Source organism: Brienomyrus brachyistius, chromosome 10 (genome assembly GCF_023856365.1).
Source record: "Brienomyrus brachyistius isolate T26 chromosome 10, BBRACH_0.4, whole genome shotgun sequence".
NCBI classification, from domain to species: domain Eukaryota; kingdom Metazoa; phylum Chordata; class Actinopteri; order Osteoglossiformes; family Mormyridae; genus Brienomyrus; species Brienomyrus brachyistius.
The window spans coordinates 28,766,075-28,783,191 of NC_064542.1; the positions used below are offsets into that span (position 1 = coordinate 28,766,075).

Consider the following 17,117-nt stretch of genomic DNA (forward strand, 5'->3'; position numbering starts at 1 on the left):
CGTACGGCTTTCCCTCATATGGTGAGGTCAGGCGTTCCCTCTGCTATCGAGCGATCGCACACGTTATCGCCGCAGGCCGACGTCCTGTATTATTGCACACCACAGTCTTATAAATTACTGTTAGATGAGCCTTCCGTGAGCAGGGATGCGCTCGGAGACGCACACCTCCTCTGAGAGTACTTTGGTGCTGGGACAAATTCACTGTAATACAATTTTATTGTTAATTTATCAAAGACCCCGAAGGCGGTGGGGGTCATGGCAGTCTGATCAGTGTCTGTGCTTTGTGAATTTAAAGTACTTTCTAAACCAGATGAGAGGTGTCACACGTCGAATGCACTGTGCATGGGGACAGTTCCCATTGTCACTGGCCTGCTAACAACACTTCAGTCTCCCTCACATCACCCACCGTTTATCATCACTGTTTTTATTTCAAAGTTCATTCCATCTCCAGTCTAGGTAGACAGTCAAGTATACAACTATGCTTAAAATGTCATGTGTACGTTCACTGCAAAAAATTAACATAAACTGATTTGAGACCAGATGGCCTAAAACTGGCAAAATTATCTGCCAGTGCAGTAAGAATTCAACATGCCTGAATGCAGCCAAATTAATCTTATTCACAAGATATGTTGTTAGTTTATTAATGAGATTAGAATTTTCTATACATGTATAATAAAAATATACTTGTTTAGATTTTAATTTCTTTTGCATTTTTGCAATTTTGTTTTGAAATTTTCTCACAGGTTATATGTTATAAACTGGGGCTTAACCCAACAAGACATCTTGTTTAACATACTTGTCCAATACAAATCTGTCTGATTCAGATTCAGGGGTGGCAGGGGGTCCACAGAAACCTGAGGTACATTATTATTATCATCATCATCATCATCATCATCATCATCATCATCATCATGGTGCTGCAGTCACTGGGACACGTGCCCTGTAAATCCTGACGAGCTGAACGTGCTGCCAGGTTGGTCTAAGGTCTTAGGCTGGGGCCTCGATATCCCACCTACAGGCCCCCCCCCCCCCCACCCGCCAAAACGCAGCATGCCGATCAGCTTACTGTCCGATATTCAGCTTGCTTCCATAAAAAGCTAATTAGCAGATTAGTCCGTTTTATGAGGGCATTTTGAGAACACGCTGCCCCCCCTCTCCCAATGAGGAATGACGTGATGGCCGCTGGTATCTGGGTAGGGGGGGGGGGGGATACCAGTTACGTGGCTACATGTCGTCCTGAATTTCCACATCCTGTCTGAATCTTTCCCGCTGATTTTATTTACATGTGTTGGTCTGGGGTCCCGTGGGACCCCAGAAAAGTGTTTGTGTTGTTAATAAGTAGAATGTTTTCGGCATGACATGAACACATGGCCCCCACTGTGTGCCAAGCACCCCCCCCCCCCCCCAAAAAAAAAAAAACATCAGCAGAGGCACAGTGCACTGGAGGTGGGGGCTGCCACTTTCAATCAGGAGAAATATGGGAATGGGGGTCGCAAAATATTGATTTGAAACGGGGCACAGCGATATGGAATATGGGACAGGACAGTAGGTATCTCTAGCTGGAGAGTCTGTGTCTGTGAACCAGGCTGGTGGTGACATGGGGGGCTTGATTAGAAACGATCTCCCTGCAGGCCTGGCCGTCAGTGGGATCATATCCGCATTCCCAGGTGGGGGGGGGGGGGGGGGGATGACAGAAGACATGTGGGGGCTGACAGTAGGATGAGCTGGGGCATGCAGCGCTTCCACACGGCGTCACTACAGGTTTGCACGTTTGGCTGCAGAAGCACGGAAAAGCAGGACATCTGACAGACGTGCGCTGGCTGGTCTCTGTGGTGACGGCAGAAGAGGCCCACAGAGCTTGTACCTCTGTTTTTATAAAGCCATGTCATGCTCCCGTTACCCTGAGTGCATAATGAAAGACCAACTGAAAGAGTGGCAAGGCATGGATAATCAGTCAGAGATTAATTAATCATTAATCATTTAATGTTGACATTATTTAATATTTTAAAGTCTTAAAATATCATTAAGTGGGCAGAAGGATTCATCAAACTCGTCCTATTTCATTAAAGTGTTTTGAATTCATTAAAGTGCGACGTTACATAAGAACATAAGAGATTTACAAACGAGAGGAGGCCGTTCGGCCCATCGAGCTCGTTTAGGGAGAACTTAACTAATAGCTCAGTGATGTTAAAATCTTATCTGATTTAAAAGAACCAAGTGTTTTAGCTTGCGCTACACTAACAGGAAAACTATTCCATACTCTGACTACACGCTGTGTAAAGAAGTGCTTCCTCAAATTCATTTTAAAATGTTCTCCTGCTAATTTCCACTTATGGCCATGATGTTTAATATTTAAACTAATATTAAAGTAGCCATCTGACTGAACAGCATCCAGACCTGTTCGAATCTTATATACTTGGATCACGTCCCCCCTTAATCTCCTTTGCTTGAGGCTGAACAGATTCAGCTCAGTTAACCTCTCCTCGTGCCTCTAAGACCAGACATGCCTCTAAGACCAGGAATCATTCTCGTAGCCCTACATTGCACCCTTTCTATGTCCTTCTAAAGGTATGGTGACCAAACCTGCATACAATATTCTAGGTGGGGTCTTACCAAGGAATTATACACTCACCGGCCACTTTATTAGGTACACCTTGCTAATACCGGGTTGGACCCACTTTTGCCATCAGAACTGCCTTAATGGATGAACGCAGGCCCCCTGTGACATTGTGCCTCTAACAGCTACTCGCTGCTTCCTGTCTGTTAACCAGTTTTCAATCCAAGCTGATACAGTTCCTAAAATCCCTGCAGCTTTGAGCTTAAGCAAGAGCCGTTTGTGGGGGAGAGACAACATCAAAGGCCTTCTGGAAATCTGAGTAGATCACATCGTAGGCCTTTTTGTGATCAATTTCTCTTTTAGCTTCCTCAAAGAACTCAAGTTAGAGTTAAACGGGATCTACCGCTCCTAAATCCATGTTGGCTATCCCTCAGAATGTTATTTGAATCCAGGTAATCTACCATTTTCACTTGGATTATAGCTTCCATTATTTTCCCAGTAATGCTAGTTAAACTGATTGGCCTATAGTTTGCTGGATTACTTCTATCCCCTTTTTTGAATATGGGTGTTATATTAGCATACTTCCAGTCAGAAGGTACCACACCAGCAGATAAGGATTTCTGGAATATTAAAGCTAAAGGTTGGCTAATAATATCCCTCATCTCTTTTAAAACTGTAGGCAAGATGCCATCAGGCCGCTGTGATTTATTTATTTTCAGCTTAGTTAGGCTTAGTACCACATCAGCCTCAGTTATACATATATTGGTCAAAGACGATGCTGATATTGTACTAAATGGTGGTAAGTTACTCATGTTCTCTACTGTGAACACCCGTGTAAAATCATCATTAAACTCATTTACTATATCAATTTCACTTTCAATTATAAGGCCTTTACTATCCTGCAAATTAGTGATTTCAACTTTTATAGCTCTTTTGGAGTTCAAATATTGGAAGAAACTTTTATTGTCATCCTCCTCCAAAGCAATTTTTCTTTCTACATTCTCTTAGAGAGTCTAATGTTTTTTTTTTAACTCAACCTGTAGACTTAGATACTCCTGTTTAGTTTTGAAAATGTTTATCTGAAACAGCTCAGTTTTGCCGAATGAGTCACCCACTTCTACCAGGTAGATATTAAGGTGACTAATCCATCTGAAATTTAAGATGGACAAAGGACATATATTTAGTGTCTCAGTCGCACAGGAGATCCTGACATCCTTGGAGAGCCTCAGGCTAAAACTTCGCAGAGCTTTACGACACAGAATCGGAAAACACGCAGTAACTAACGGCGACACGGGGCTGCCTCCGCCGCCGTCTCGCAGGTCTTGGCACCTCGATCTGCGAGACGAGCTGCAGGTTCAACAAACTTCACTAACAAAGAGCAGCCCAGCCCACCTCCCCACCACCACAAATCACATCCCCTTCCTGTTCAGACGGTGCTGGCTGACAGGCAGCTGTAAACCTTCCCTGGAGACGAGCGGTGCCGCTGAGGGATGGTGTAAACACGCCGACAGGCTGCAGGCTTCGTGCGTCACCATGCCACCAAAGAAAAGCACACGCTTGGATACGGCCAAAGGGTATCCTCCTCCTCTGAAGCAGTCAAGGCAGCACCTTCAGAGAAGAGCGAGATCCCCAGCGATGGGGGTACAGAATGAAGTGGCAACAAACCAGGCCCTGATGACCAAGCCAGACCGAACCATGTCTGGTATTCCATTCCATTGAGACTGTTGGAGGGAAGCATACATGCAGAGAATTCAAATCCCCCTGAGGGGCTGGGGAAGCATTTCCCCAATTGATGCCAACTGCAGTAGTGTGGGCCCAGCCACAGAGCAGTGTCAGATCTATGTATTGCATATACCCAACTGGTTATGTTCACCAATACATCTTTACACTCCAGTTGGTGCTAGCATAGCATAGCATAGCATAGCATGCTACAGCAAGAGTCCTAACAAGGACTAGGAAATGTGCACATCTCAGTCCCATACTTGGTTCACTTCATTGGCTTCTGGTTAGGTCTCATATCGACTACAAGGTGCTACTGCTTAGCTATAAGGTACTGAATGGTCTATCACCAGAGTATATTAGCAGCTTACTGGATCCGTATAGCTTTGCTCTCAAGGTGCTGGCTACCTGGCAGGGCCTAGAATAGAGCCTCCTCATCTCCATCCCGCACTACAGAATACCTCTTGTAATTTCAACCATTCGTCACAGTGTTACTAACGCATTGTTCGATTCTCCCGAGGGCGGGCAGATCCTTGCCTGACTGCACGCCCGCCGTCCTCCCATTTGCCGTCGGACCGCAGCACCAAGGAAGCAACTTCTTCACTTTCCTGCCCCGACATCGGCTGGACCTTCCACATTCGTACCTGAACTGCACACAATTTTGCTTTATAAATTAGGACTTTGTTATTCTAGACTTCCTCTGTCGCCCCCTGGAGGCTGGGCTGCCCCTTCGCCTCTGGTTGCTCCCAAGGTTTCTTCCTTCTAGGGAGTTTTTCCTTGCCACTGTCACCTCTGGCTTGCTCACTGGGGGCTTTGGGCAGGAATAATGTAAAGCACTTAGAGACAATGTAATGCTGTGAAATGTGCTATACAAAAATAAACTAAATATTCTGAATCGGACCAGGTGGTGTCCTTCTACACCCCAGCCATGTCCCGCCCACCCTCCAAAAAAACCCCCACCCAAGTCCCTCCCGAAGGCACACAGAAAAATGACCAACACAAAAGAACTCATACAGCTTCTCACTTTTATTATGTGAAATAGTTTTTTATATATATATAAACCTATAAAACAAATCTCAGAAGATCCTTTAAATAGAGTATATCTGTACATCGTAGTGTCCACAGGCTAGTGCCATGCTGGGCTGTAGCGTGAGCCCACTTCATGGCTGCGGCTGCAGGTTCCAGGATGCCGGTAAGCTCCTGAGTAAATGCGGGGCTCATTAAAGCAGGTGGAATGGAGGAGAGTAGCCAGGCTAAATGAGCAGAAGACAGGAACCACTCACACACAGATAGAGGTCATCTTCACGCCATCTTCCTCCGACTGTTCACAGAACACCTTCAGGAAAGGAGTCCACAAGTCCAGCTCAGGTAACAGTGTGAAACCGGGTGGCATGAGGATGGTCCAGCACCGGAAGCCAGAAAAACAGACTGACTGATTGGGGGGGGGGGGGGGCTCGTCTCACAGCCCACATACACCCTCTGTTCACAGCACCCACGTCTAGACTGACCTGCAAGTGCCTGAACACCAACACAGAGGCACCATCCACATCAGGCAGGTGGAGCGGCAACCGCGATGGACCGGCTAAGGACCAGAAGGTGCGACTGGGGGGCACTGGGGTGGCGGAGTGTGCATGCGTGTGTGAGACGGTTCCTAACAGTGCAGCAGGGTGAGCTTCTCCCTTTTCTGCTCCTTTGTGATGAATAAACAGCAGCGCGGATGAAGCAGGAGCCGCGCTGAGGATGAGGACAGGCGAGGAGTCAGGGGAGACGCAGGAACACGGAGGGAACGTCGAAAGGCGAGGGGGCCAGGAGCAGCGCGGTAAGGGCACTTTCAGGACAGGGTGCCACGCCCAATAGGGCCCAGGAGGTGTGCGGGGTGGGGTCTCACACGAGAAGGCGGGGCTACAGGAGGTCAGGGCACATCACTCAGATATCACCATATCTAATAGGGCGTTTCCTTCGGCCTTTGTGTGCGTGTGTGTGTGTGCGTGTGTGTGTGTGAACATGTGAGATCCATGTAGCCAAACACTCTCCTGCCCCCCCAGCATAGGGCCACAGCCAACAGCGGATAACAGCGGAAGCAGGTTTCTGCCAGTCAAGGAAAGAGAGGGACGGAAAAAAAAAAATGGCAAAAGGCAAATGGCCATCAGTGTCAGGGATACGGTCAGGCAGTTTATCCCTTCATGTAAACACAGGTAAACAGCAACAAGGCATCGGTGCAGCAGGCAGCGCCCCCTAGATGTAGTCGTCCTCCACAGGCTCCCCACGCACATCACAGTAATGGATGAAGACGGCCACCACACGCTGGAAGACGCCGCGCCGCGCCTGTCGCCGCTCCGAGATCTCCTCCCCGATCGTCTCCATGCAGATGTCGGCAGACAGCTGGCCCTTCCTCCGGGGGGCATAGATGGTAGCTATGGAGACCGGGGGGGGGGGGGGGTGTCTCTGACCGCTCGGGATATCAACAAACCACCATAAGATGCTACACAGTCTGAGAGATCATGCAGACACACGATCATCTGTCAGCAATCTAACACCAACCCCCACCCCCCCCCACTCACTGCTCTCGTCGTCCTCGAAGTCATAGCGAGCGTAGCTATTGGGCTCCGCGGTGCGCAGCGAGCGCAGCCACGGGAAGTCCGTTATCATGGAATAGGGGGCGCCGTCCACCAGCCCTGTAGGGGAGGCATGGCGAGTAAGGGGAGGCAGGCAGAGTGGACAGCAGCTGGAAGAAGCACGCAGGGGGGGGGGGGGGGGGAGTATGGGACAGCAGCTGGGGAAGGGGTGCTATGCCCTCGCCTGGGTCCCTAGGGGTATGAAGTGCAACGCTTTGCTCTCATGACCTCACGCAACAGGAAGCTTCAGACTGAATAAGCTGCCATTTTGGTTTGGGAACTCAGAGGAGGCTACATTCACACACACACACACACACACACACACAGACACACACACAGACACACACACACAGACACACACACAGACACAGACACACAGACAGCAGCCCCTGACCCTCCAGCTGTGACCAGGAAAACCCGTCTGTGCTTCGCTGCCACACGTTTGATTTAAATGCCTGCAGATAAGACAGACGGAGCGATACTCCACGTTCCTGAAATGATCCTGTTTTTTCTTGTCGCCCTTAGAAAGTTGCCCACGGAATCCGAGTGACTGGCCAGCGTGACCGGAAAGTGCCACCGTCCCCAAACGGAGCGTGCCAAGGCTCCCAGTCTCACCCTCCAAGGTATAGATGTCTCGGCCCCAGGGGTAGCTAGGATACTTCTTCACATCCTCTTCAGTACGTGTTGCCTCAGGAAAGAACTCGTACTTGATGAGCTCCCTGTAGGAAAAGGGAAAGCTTGTTTACATCCCCAAGGCATGATTTTTCCCCCAACGCAGGAAGGAAAGCAGCTCATTCAAAGCAGAACCGCGATAACAATCTCAGTTACGCTGAGCAGAGCGCGATGTACATCTGCCCACTGGATCCACTGCGTTTCGACGTCGCTGGCACACAGTGCCACCTGCTGGCAGAACTGAATTATATCTGGTGGAAAATGCTGCCATCTGGTGGGAGATCAAAAAGCCCGCAGGAGGGCGGAGACTCCTGTCAGCCCCATTTTAAAACTTAACACCTATAGGTGTGGAATTAGAGCTGAAGATTACCGATTTATGTATTTAGAAGTGACGCTGCCCTCATTGTGTCCGAATGACCGCATGTGTCATGGTGGGGACTCACTGGCTGATGTTGGCGATGGTATCCATCCAGCTCCGCACGCGTACTTTGTTCCGCACATTCGGGGGGTTGCTGAACTCGTGGATGATGCAGATGTGATATGGGTATGGTCCACAGAACAGCTTCCTCTCCAGGGCCAGGGAATCCACCTGGGACCGGAGAGAGCAGGTCAGGTGGGTCTCCCAAGAACCAGACACGGGCAGGTAAATGGGAAGCAGGACAGACAGATGCTGACCAGGTGGGAGTGATTCGAATGGGATGGAAGCAGGCAGGTGCGGTGTGTGGTGGGCGTGGTCCCCCCCCCCCCCCCCTACCTGCTGCATGGGCCGCATGTAGATGATGCGGTTCCTTTCAGGGGGCATGCGGAGAATCTGGTCCAGCACCTGCTCCATGTTCAGTTTCCTGCACTGGGCGTAGTCGAAGCGGTTCACGATGGGCGCATTCTCCACCTTCAGGTGCTTCAGCACCCGGCAGCGTGTTGCTGAGGGGGGAGGGGAGGGGTGGAGGCACAATGTGGGGGGAGGGGTCACAACACGTGTTGACGACCGTGCGGCGTCTGGAACGGGGGCTGTGACCTTACCGTGGACGAACATCATCTTGGGGCACTCCTTCAGCACCAGGTCGGTGATGCCGCAGTTGGTGAGCGTGATCCCCACCAGGTTCTTAGACTTCAGAGTCAGCACCTGAGGGAGGGAAGAAGATTCATGCATGTGCACTGAGAGGCGGAGCTAAACAGAGCAAACGACCGGGGGGGCGGGGCCGACCTGCACATGGTCGTCTTCCGTCACCGGGTCACTGGTGCTGGTGGACTTGTCTGCCGTGCGCTTCCTCTTCCCCACAACCCGGGGCTTGGCCTTCGCCAGCTCTGTAAGGGGGGGATTTTCGTGTCTATAACACAGAAAGCCCACAAGATGGCAGCGGGTAACATCTCTCCGCGAAGACCCTACCTGACTCGGACAGCAGTGAGACTGAGGAGAGTCGGCTGCGGGCTCGAGTCATGGGCCGCCGTGGAAATCCTTCCCTGGGGGCGGGGTCTCCCACAGAGCCCTGCATGCTCCGCGCACCTGATCGCTCGCCACCAGAGCCCGCGGAACCCGCTGCCACGCCCACATCAGCGCTGGCTTCACTATTAGAGTTCCTGATTGGTGCTGCTGGCCCGGGCTCCTCTCCCCTGGCACCGCTGGCCCCGCCCTGAGTCCTGCTGCATGTGCAGCGCGTCCTGACGGCTCCCTCGCCGCCCCCCGCCCCAGGCTCCGCCCTCCCCTCACGATTGGCCGAGTCCTCCCTCCAGCGGATGGAGCAGACGCAGCCTCCCACGGCGCAGCCGGCCCCCGCTGCATCCCTAGTGACCCGCCCCCCCCGCTCGGCAGTGTCCGAGGCCGCCTTCATGTCCGCCTTGATCTGCTCGCTGGTCACCTGACAGCCCTTTTCGCAGCTGCGCTCCTGGGGGGGCGGACCCCTCCGGCGCAGGGGCACCTTCCCTTTGCCTTGGGGACAAAAGACAAGGACAATAAGTCACGTTGTGACGCGATACTTTCAGCTCTTCCGATTGGACCGAGATGTGTGCATCTAATGGTGCTTCTCCACCGGCATACTGGAACAGGCCCTACCGGAGGCGTACCGCAGAGAGACTAGTTACAGTGCGGTTCCAGTTCGCTTTGGTTTTCCACTGCAGGAGGATCGGATCAGTAAAGGCGTTGCCAGGTTTGTACAGTGACAGTGGGGTAAATCCGAAGAGACATTTATTTACTCTTCACGCGGCGTACATCATGATTTACCACATGCTACTTTCCACTAGCACGTCTGTGAGAATCACCGTGTTAATTCCACTAGCATCCGATGGTACCATTAACTTGCAAAAATATGCATTAAGAATCCATGCCGTTCCACTGTTGTTTTTTTTTTTTTTAAGTAGGTGGCTGAAAAATTTCTAGTTTCAAGTTACTAATTTGGGAATGCATCAATACATGGCGATGTGTGATACTATCAATAATGAATAATATATGCCTTTTCCTTCAGATAATCCATGCTGACTTGGAACACCAGTATCTTCATGCACTTGTGGTGACACGTGGTGTGGTCACGTTTACAGGCCTGCTAGTAGGCAGGGCTACGTCAGCGTGGTTACGACAAGGGTTTGGGTCACATACTTCACAATGGAAAACTGTCAGTTCCCGGTACGGCTTGGTTCTAGATTCCAGTGGAAAAGCACCATAACTTGTAATGAATATGGCGTGGGTGGGGGGGCGCGACAGTTGCAGCACGACCCCCGGGTTCAAGCTTCAAACTGTCCACACACCGCTATGCCTGGCTGTGTCCTCTGCCTCAGGCAGCTTCTCACCGACGTCTGAGTAAGACGATGTGCCCGAGGGTGGGGCCGGCCCACCCTCCCTTGCTGCGTCGTCCTCGTCCTCGCTCTCCGAGTCAGACACCATCACAGGGCGCTGTCTCACTGCCGACTGGACCCCGCTGGGGCCTGGGGACCCAAAGGAGGAGGAATCGGGGTGGGAGCAGCCCCAAATAGAGGTGACAGCTTTGATTAGTGGCTGTCAGTCAGCTTCTAGCACCTAACTAATCCCTAAAACCTGCAGGCCAGCTGGCTCAGACCAAACCAGAGCTTCCTGCATATTTCACCATCATTTTACTTACAAGTGAGGCAAATACCACGACACAAACGGAAATTGCTTTGCAGACCATGAAATATGAATTGGCAACCTTCCGGTGCTTTCATTACTAGACACAGAGAGCTGCTTCGCCATCCCATGGGCTTGGACCCTCCCCCACACCCAGGCACACCCACCTGCCTGCTCCTGGTCCACGCCCCCTGCCTGGCTGGGGCCCGGCTGACCCCCCTCAGAGGCACTTCCCGCCACTGACTGCACCTCCATGTTCTCCCGCTGCGGGTCTGCCTGAATGTCGACCACTAAAACGCAAAGGTATGTCAGGATGTTGGCTGGTCTAGATTGAAGGGGAAAATGTGGGGGGAGAACGTACTGGGAGCATGGTCCTGTGGCGGGGGAGCCTGGCCAACCTCGTGGGCGACGTGCCCACCGTGCTCGTTGCCGCCCACCAGCGCCTCCTCGCCATCTGCGTTGTTATTGTTGTCATTCTCGTTGTTTGAATTCTGGTTGCTCACCAGTGCCGAGGAGACCCCGATCCCAGTGCCAGCACTGAGGCCGACCCGCGCACAGCCCTGAAGAGTAGACGAGTCACGCGGCGGTCACATGACAATCCCAGAGCCCCTCATTCCACCTCCCCTATGGCTTACCTTGGGTGGCTCTCGGAACATCTGGTCCAGCGAGATGAACTCCAAGCTGGGAAGCATCTCAACAAACTGGCTGAAGGACTCCAAGCGGATGGCGTGACACCTCACCAGTGTCAGGTCCACGAGCCTGCTCCAGCGCGAATGATCTGGGTGGGGGATTGGTTGGGGCAAAGTAAACAGAGTGCGCTCTTCCCTAAATCCTGCCCTGTTAAATTCCCTGTCAGATCCCCTAGGGAGGGTCACCTGTGATCCAGCTGTGGGGGTTGTGGAGGTGTGGACAGTTATAGACCAGCAGGTGCTTGATGGAAGAGAAGACCTCATTGACCGCCTTCATCCCAATGTCCGTGATGATCCCGGGATTCTCGATCACGTCTGCGAGGCCATACTTCACCAGCCCCGAGTGACTCATCTTACCTGTGAAAGGCACCCGGAACATCTCACCGGCTCTGTGGCAGTCTGCTCAACGGTCCACCAGCTCACCAGCTAGTGCATTTCATCCAAAAACGTTCACAGGCCAAACTCTCAGCCACAACATGCCATCACCACCCATGGGTCAGTCACCATGTCCAACATGGAAGACTTACATTGAGAAATGTCCTTTCAGCTATGGGCGGTTTTATAGGCAATTAGCTTCACAGCAAACTACAGCACACACGCTGTAATAAACAACGTCACAGCATTACTGGAGAGAAACACTGTCTGCAGGAATTTTATGCCCCGTCTTCTCCTCCATCAGAACGAAAATATGGGGCCTGGTTATGCCAAAGGGGACTTTCTGCCATAACCTTCAGAAGTCCTCGGCTGCTCCGAACACCTCGAGCCAACCGTAAATCCGAGACTCTGCCGGCTAGGCGAGGGAGAGTCCTCCATCGCCCGGCCCACGCGTCCAACACCCTGCTTCTGCTGGCTGATTTCTGTACGGTGCGATACCGATTCTGGACGTCGCGCTGCCCACACTGCTCCTGCTTAGTATACACCCAGCCATCTGCAAACCAAGGCAGCTACACTGATAACACTAACACTAAAATAACTCCAGGAAAAAAGTGAGGCTATTTTAACAGCACTACCAAAACGGTCTTTGAAGCCGCCTCTTCTGATGCCCTGTCCCCAAATGCACGTGATGAATGATCTTTGACAGGATGGGTCGTCGACATGGACACCAAGATAAGCTCACGTCTTCCCAAAAACTGGAGGAAGGAGCTTCACGAAGTGTAAAGGAGCAGATGGAAGTCTGTACTCACACTGAAGCAGGAACTCGTCCACGTAGCCCAGGTGTAACGTCTCAAACTGAGGAAACTCCAACTGGGCCATCTTCAGGGCGGAGAAGACGCCGTCTTTGGTCAGCGAGGGCTGGATGCGGACCTCATGCAGCCTGAAAAGCCCAGAGACCACTAAGGTTCCATCCATCCGGCCACCAGCTACATCTTTCGGGGTCACGTGGACCGCAGCCACGGACCGTTGACCCACTTACCTCCGAGCTGCAGTGATGATCAAATAACCTAGGTCGACCTCAAGGGCGTTTTTACAAGCACCGAAGACAATGGTGTGCAAATTACGGAAGCCCCCTGGACCAGCAAAAAAAAAAACACAAAAACACAAATAAATACCACTGGAGACGAGCATCGCTAACTTGGACCCGGACCACGGGGCTCTGCTGAGAGGTCCAATTCCCCTCTGCACCTGTTGAATGTTCCTAACACACCTGGATTTCCAGAAGCCCTACACGGTGGTCCTAAAGAAAGGCTGCCCACCACCCCACCCCCGGCCGCCCAGTGCCTTACCTGACCGCCAGCTGTCCTCCACCACGTGTTGGATGAGCCCCCCCAGGAAGGGGACGCGCACAAGCTCCAGCTGTTCCAGGTTGCGAGCTGAGGCCAGGCCCGTGACCAGAGGCACGTACTTGAGCGAGTTGGTGGGCCCGGCGCAGTTCCTCATCACGAAGGAGCGCAGGCTCACGCACAGGAAGTCCTTGAACGGCTGCGGCTTGGTCAGGCGGACCCACTTAAGGTAGAGGTGTTTCAGCATGGAGATGCAGGGGATCTCAGGCACATTCACGCCTGCAGACAGGAAGCCCACATTCTTCAGCGTCTCCCGTCTGCTGAGAGAGAACGCAGGGGCGCAGCTTCTGGGACCTACCTACGAGGTGCAGTGTCTGGATCTTGGCTGCCACCGGGATGGTGAGCTTGTTCTCCGGTGGGATGGGAAAAGCCCCATTGCGATTCCGGAACTTGCCCAGGATATGAACATGTGGCATGTAGTTCCAGATGGCCTCCACCAGCTCCAGGTGAGAGGTCTCCACACCCTGGAGAGGGAACACACCCCAGCCACCTCTTCAAAGAGGCTTTAAGAAACCAGCTTCACTCTCAGCGGAACGGAATATTGCAGCTCCAGTTCCTAGTGGCCCTGACAGTTGGAGGGTGCTGGAAGCTAGCTCACCAGCAGGTTAGGGCAGGCCTGCAGTGCCTCCAGGACCCCCGGGATGCTGAAAGCCTCGTAGCCACGAACACGCCGACGTTCCAGGTAGCGGGGGTGCAGGCCGTACAGCTGCTCCAGGTCCGGCATCTTCTTCAGCAGCATGAGGAAACTGGAGTCTGTGAAGCCTGCGGACACAGAGCAGTCAGACGTATGCGCCCCCCCCGCCTCACTGCTAGTATCACTGGTGCCAGGCTGTTGCCCGCTCTTACCTGAGGGCATGTACTCCCACCAGCGGCTGGCACACAGGTCCACAACCTTCACCACGCGCAGGTACAATGTCACGGCCTCCCGCAGCTTGCGCGACAGGCACTCCATACACATGATGTCCTGCATGGGGAGGTACCTGTACAGGAAGGAGGAACGGGCATTAATACCTACATCATGAGGCCACCTGGGTGTGGGCCTCCTTTCCCAGTGCTGGGTTGCTGGAACTCACCGGAACACGTGGCAGAGCACTTCGTGCGACAATTCGTTCATGTAGTCCTTTGGCTCCTCCTGCCAGGAAGGCTCCGCCCCTCCGCCGCCACCACCACCTCCCTGCGTCTTGGTGGACTTCCTCCTGGGGCCCGTCATGTCGACTCAGGCACAGAGAGGCAGCCAACTGAAGTCCCCTTCACCCAGTCACACGCCAGCATGCACGAACACACCTGTGGGAGAACCATGTCACTGACACCGTGACAAACCGCGTAACCCAGGCTCACAAAAACATGGGTAAATGTTGGCAGCTGTCCCCTGGACTAGACACTGATCCGCAGCAGCAGCATCGCTAAACAGAGCGGTCCCTTCACATATCCCTTCGTTCATCAGTTAGGGCAGCTGTCTCACTAGGTCTGCAACTGCGGCTTATCACTTTGGACCTAACCTTAAGCCAACACGATCCCGGTGGGCAACGCGCGGCCTACCGCCGGTACCGAAGCCTGTGGTACCGCACACCCCGAGAGGTCCTTCCGCCCCGGTGGTCCGTTACCTTGCCGTTCACAGCAGCATCAGCTGCGGCCACCGCTTTCTGAAGAGGGCGTCAAACCACAATGACTGCCAGGTCAGACACACGCACAAACTCGGCTGTACCCGTTGCAGAGAGCCGGGGTCCCGTGGCTGCTCAGCCCGACACCTCGTCTTTGTACCCCGCTGCGCGCAGACAGGCGCTCCGCTAAGATAGCACTAGCTACATCCCCGGGGCCGCCAGGGATCCCCCCTGTTTTAATGAAAAGCTCCGGCACACTGTCTTCAACGTCCAGCGACCCGTCCTGACTACCGGGACGCGAACTGGCTCCGTCCGGCCGCTCGCAGGCTAACTTGAGGGTCCTGATGTGCTCCGGCCGCGGCTCGTAGACGCACTTCCGCTATCGGCTTTCCCAGCCCCTTACGTCACATGACCCATGACCGAGGCGGGGCTACAGCACCGCTGATCTTTCATTGGTTCTTTCTCGCATAACACACACACACACAAACAGTAACAATAACAATAACTAGGAGTTCATTCAGGTGGTGTTTATTAGTGCTCCGTTGCTGTATGGTGTACTGTTTGTAAGTTTGGAAAATTACTCTTGTAACTTAAAAAAAATACAAATGTAATATAAATGTATTTCACTTTGAGATAACAGATCGTAGACGCAAATTGCTGTGACAAATCAAAACGGGATTTTAAAACGTATTTTTAGAATATAGTAAGGCCATTGCAAGATACATTTCTTCTGCCTTGCTTGAAGGAAGTTAAAAATCAAAGTTGCGAGGATGGAGGTATCCCGATAAGAGCTTAAGTTGACGTTATGAAGAGTTATGTGGAGATGAAGAAACGATTGGTTGGAGTAGTTTTGTCAAATACGTGATTTCGATTATATCACAATTAATCATGGTTATTGCATGAGGCGTAAAAATGTACGCGTTATAAATGTGATCATTATTATATTCGGGTTCCTGCTTTTACACTCATCAGTCACTAGATGGCGCCTAGACTGCATGCAATTCACAATTACAACCCCCTTACATTATTCTCTGGAGAAAAGACAAAACTCCGCTACTTCTCCTTATCTGTTATCTGTATGGATATAGATGCCATATAATTTACTCCTGCTACCAATATTATTTTCTTTATTGTTGTGTTGTTGTCAGAAATCCTGCTTTTATTTACATTCACAGATCTTGGGACCAGTATCATCTAGTATCTGGATAAAGTATTCTGGGTTAAATGCAAGTAAATGGTAAATGAATGGATGAAGTCCATTGAAATAACAAGTTATTCAGCTAATCAAGATATCCGGCAATGTGATACCAGTCCCTGCTCTTGGAATAGACCTACAAGTCTGGAAAAAATTAAGAGACCACTCCATATTTTTTTTTAAATCTGCATTTTAAAATCCTGGTTTAATCCTGGTTCTGTTGGCGGAAGGCTACTCTATGAGACTCAAAGTTTCTAAGACAGCAGCACACAAGAACAAGGTGATGCAGGAGACACTGGGAACGACCAGAAACCAGCCAGGTAGAGGGAGGAAGCGGCTTTCTAATGCCAGAGGTGACCGTCAACTTATCCGGTAGAGCCTCATCAGAGGATGACCTCAGGTGACCTTCAAAGAGAAGGGGAAACCTTAAGTGGTGTGGAGTGCTCTGATAGGACAGTTCAGAAGAGGCTCCTGGTAGCAGGACTGAAGACCCATAAAGCAAGGAAGAAGCCCTTCATCAATGAGAAGAGCCAGGCTGGAGTTTGCAAAAAAAATGTGTATTTTACGCAGAAGCATATCCATAAACTGAGTGAAACTGAAAATTTTGCTGTGGTTCCTTACATTTTTCTTGTGTATGTTAAACATACGCTTTTTTATTTGTTTTTCCACACCCCAGCAGTTCTTGACCAGCACGTACCCACTTCGAAGGCTGAACCGAACACGGAGGACAGAATTATGACTGTTTAACGGAAGGCTGTACAGCACGGGCAAAGTCACCGGTTCACGTCAACACTGGGGGGGTCGTTGGATGGACTGAACTGGCCACCAAAGAGAACCATCGGAAAGCTTCTCATCACACACACACAGACACAGAGACTTTCTCTAAAGCCCCCTTCATCCAGAGCCTCTATCCCCACGCAGTTAAGGTCAGCTGGAAGCTGTAGCTGGGTGGCTCACTCTTCCTCAGGAAAACAGAATGAAGTGTGCAGCCTCCCTGTAAATCTGCCTTCTTTTGATACTCCTAACGCGCCTTTGGTAATATTTATCCTCTAAGACCACAGCGTGACTTTCCTACGCCTGACTAGGTTAGACTAACACTGGAGGAGGAAACTCTTGCCCAGGGAATCCGTAGCATGGCGAATCCCACAGACACACGCTATCTTCTTAGTGAACTGTATCGACTTTATTACTGCACACCGCAAACAAGCAAACGGA

General features: G+C 51.6%; 1 protein-coding gene across 2 annotated transcripts; it reads right to left on the reverse strand.

Annotated features, from left to right (window-relative positions):
• Nucleotides 1–6,260: 6,260 nt before the first annotated feature.
• fbxo38 (F-box protein 38) lies at nucleotides 6,261–15,109 on the reverse strand. 2 transcript variants are annotated; one of them, XM_049028945.1, is made up of 21 exons: nucleotides 14,711–15,109; nucleotides 14,180–14,390; nucleotides 13,953–14,086; nucleotides 13,705–13,868; nucleotides 13,405–13,570; nucleotides 13,050–13,325; nucleotides 12,740–12,833; nucleotides 12,510–12,640; nucleotides 11,512–11,682; nucleotides 11,272–11,414; nucleotides 10,998–11,196; nucleotides 10,804–10,926; nucleotides 10,345–10,479; nucleotides 8,951–9,490; nucleotides 8,768–8,868; nucleotides 8,584–8,686; nucleotides 8,318–8,484; nucleotides 8,007–8,152; nucleotides 7,507–7,610; nucleotides 6,838–6,951; nucleotides 6,261–6,690 (listed from the first exon to the last, which is right to left on the reverse strand). In XM_049028945.1, exons 2-21 carry the CDS (start codon nucleotides 14,314–14,316, stop codon nucleotides 6,512–6,514), a joined length of 3,327 nt encoding a protein of 1,108 aa, XP_048884902.1. In that variant the 5' UTR covers nucleotides 14,317–14,390; nucleotides 14,711–15,109; the 3' UTR covers nucleotides 6,261–6,511. The 2 variants fall into 2 exon arrangements, with proteins under 2 accessions (XP_048884902.1, XP_048884901.1); XM_049028944.1 differs by having other exon boundaries at nucleotides 10,303–10,479.
• Between the last annotated feature and the right edge of the window lie 2,008 nt (nucleotides 15,110–17,117).

What these genes read in the sequence shown, in the direction of transcription:
- fbxo38 (XM_049028944.1), bottom strand. Translation starts at nt 14,316, where the DNA reads ATGACGGGCCCCAGGAGGAAGTCCACCAAGACGCAGGGAGGTGGTGGT. An exon ending in GGACACAGCCAGGCATAGCG is followed by an intron (nt 9,491 to 10,302) that starts GTGTGTGGACAG and finishes TTTGTCCCCAAG; the next exon opens with GCAAAGGGAAGGTGCCCCTG. An exon ending in CTCACTGCTGTCCGAGTCAG is followed by an intron (nt 8,869 to 8,950) that starts GTAGGGTCTTCG and finishes CCCCCCTTACAG; the next exon opens with AGCTGGCGAAGGCCAAGCCC.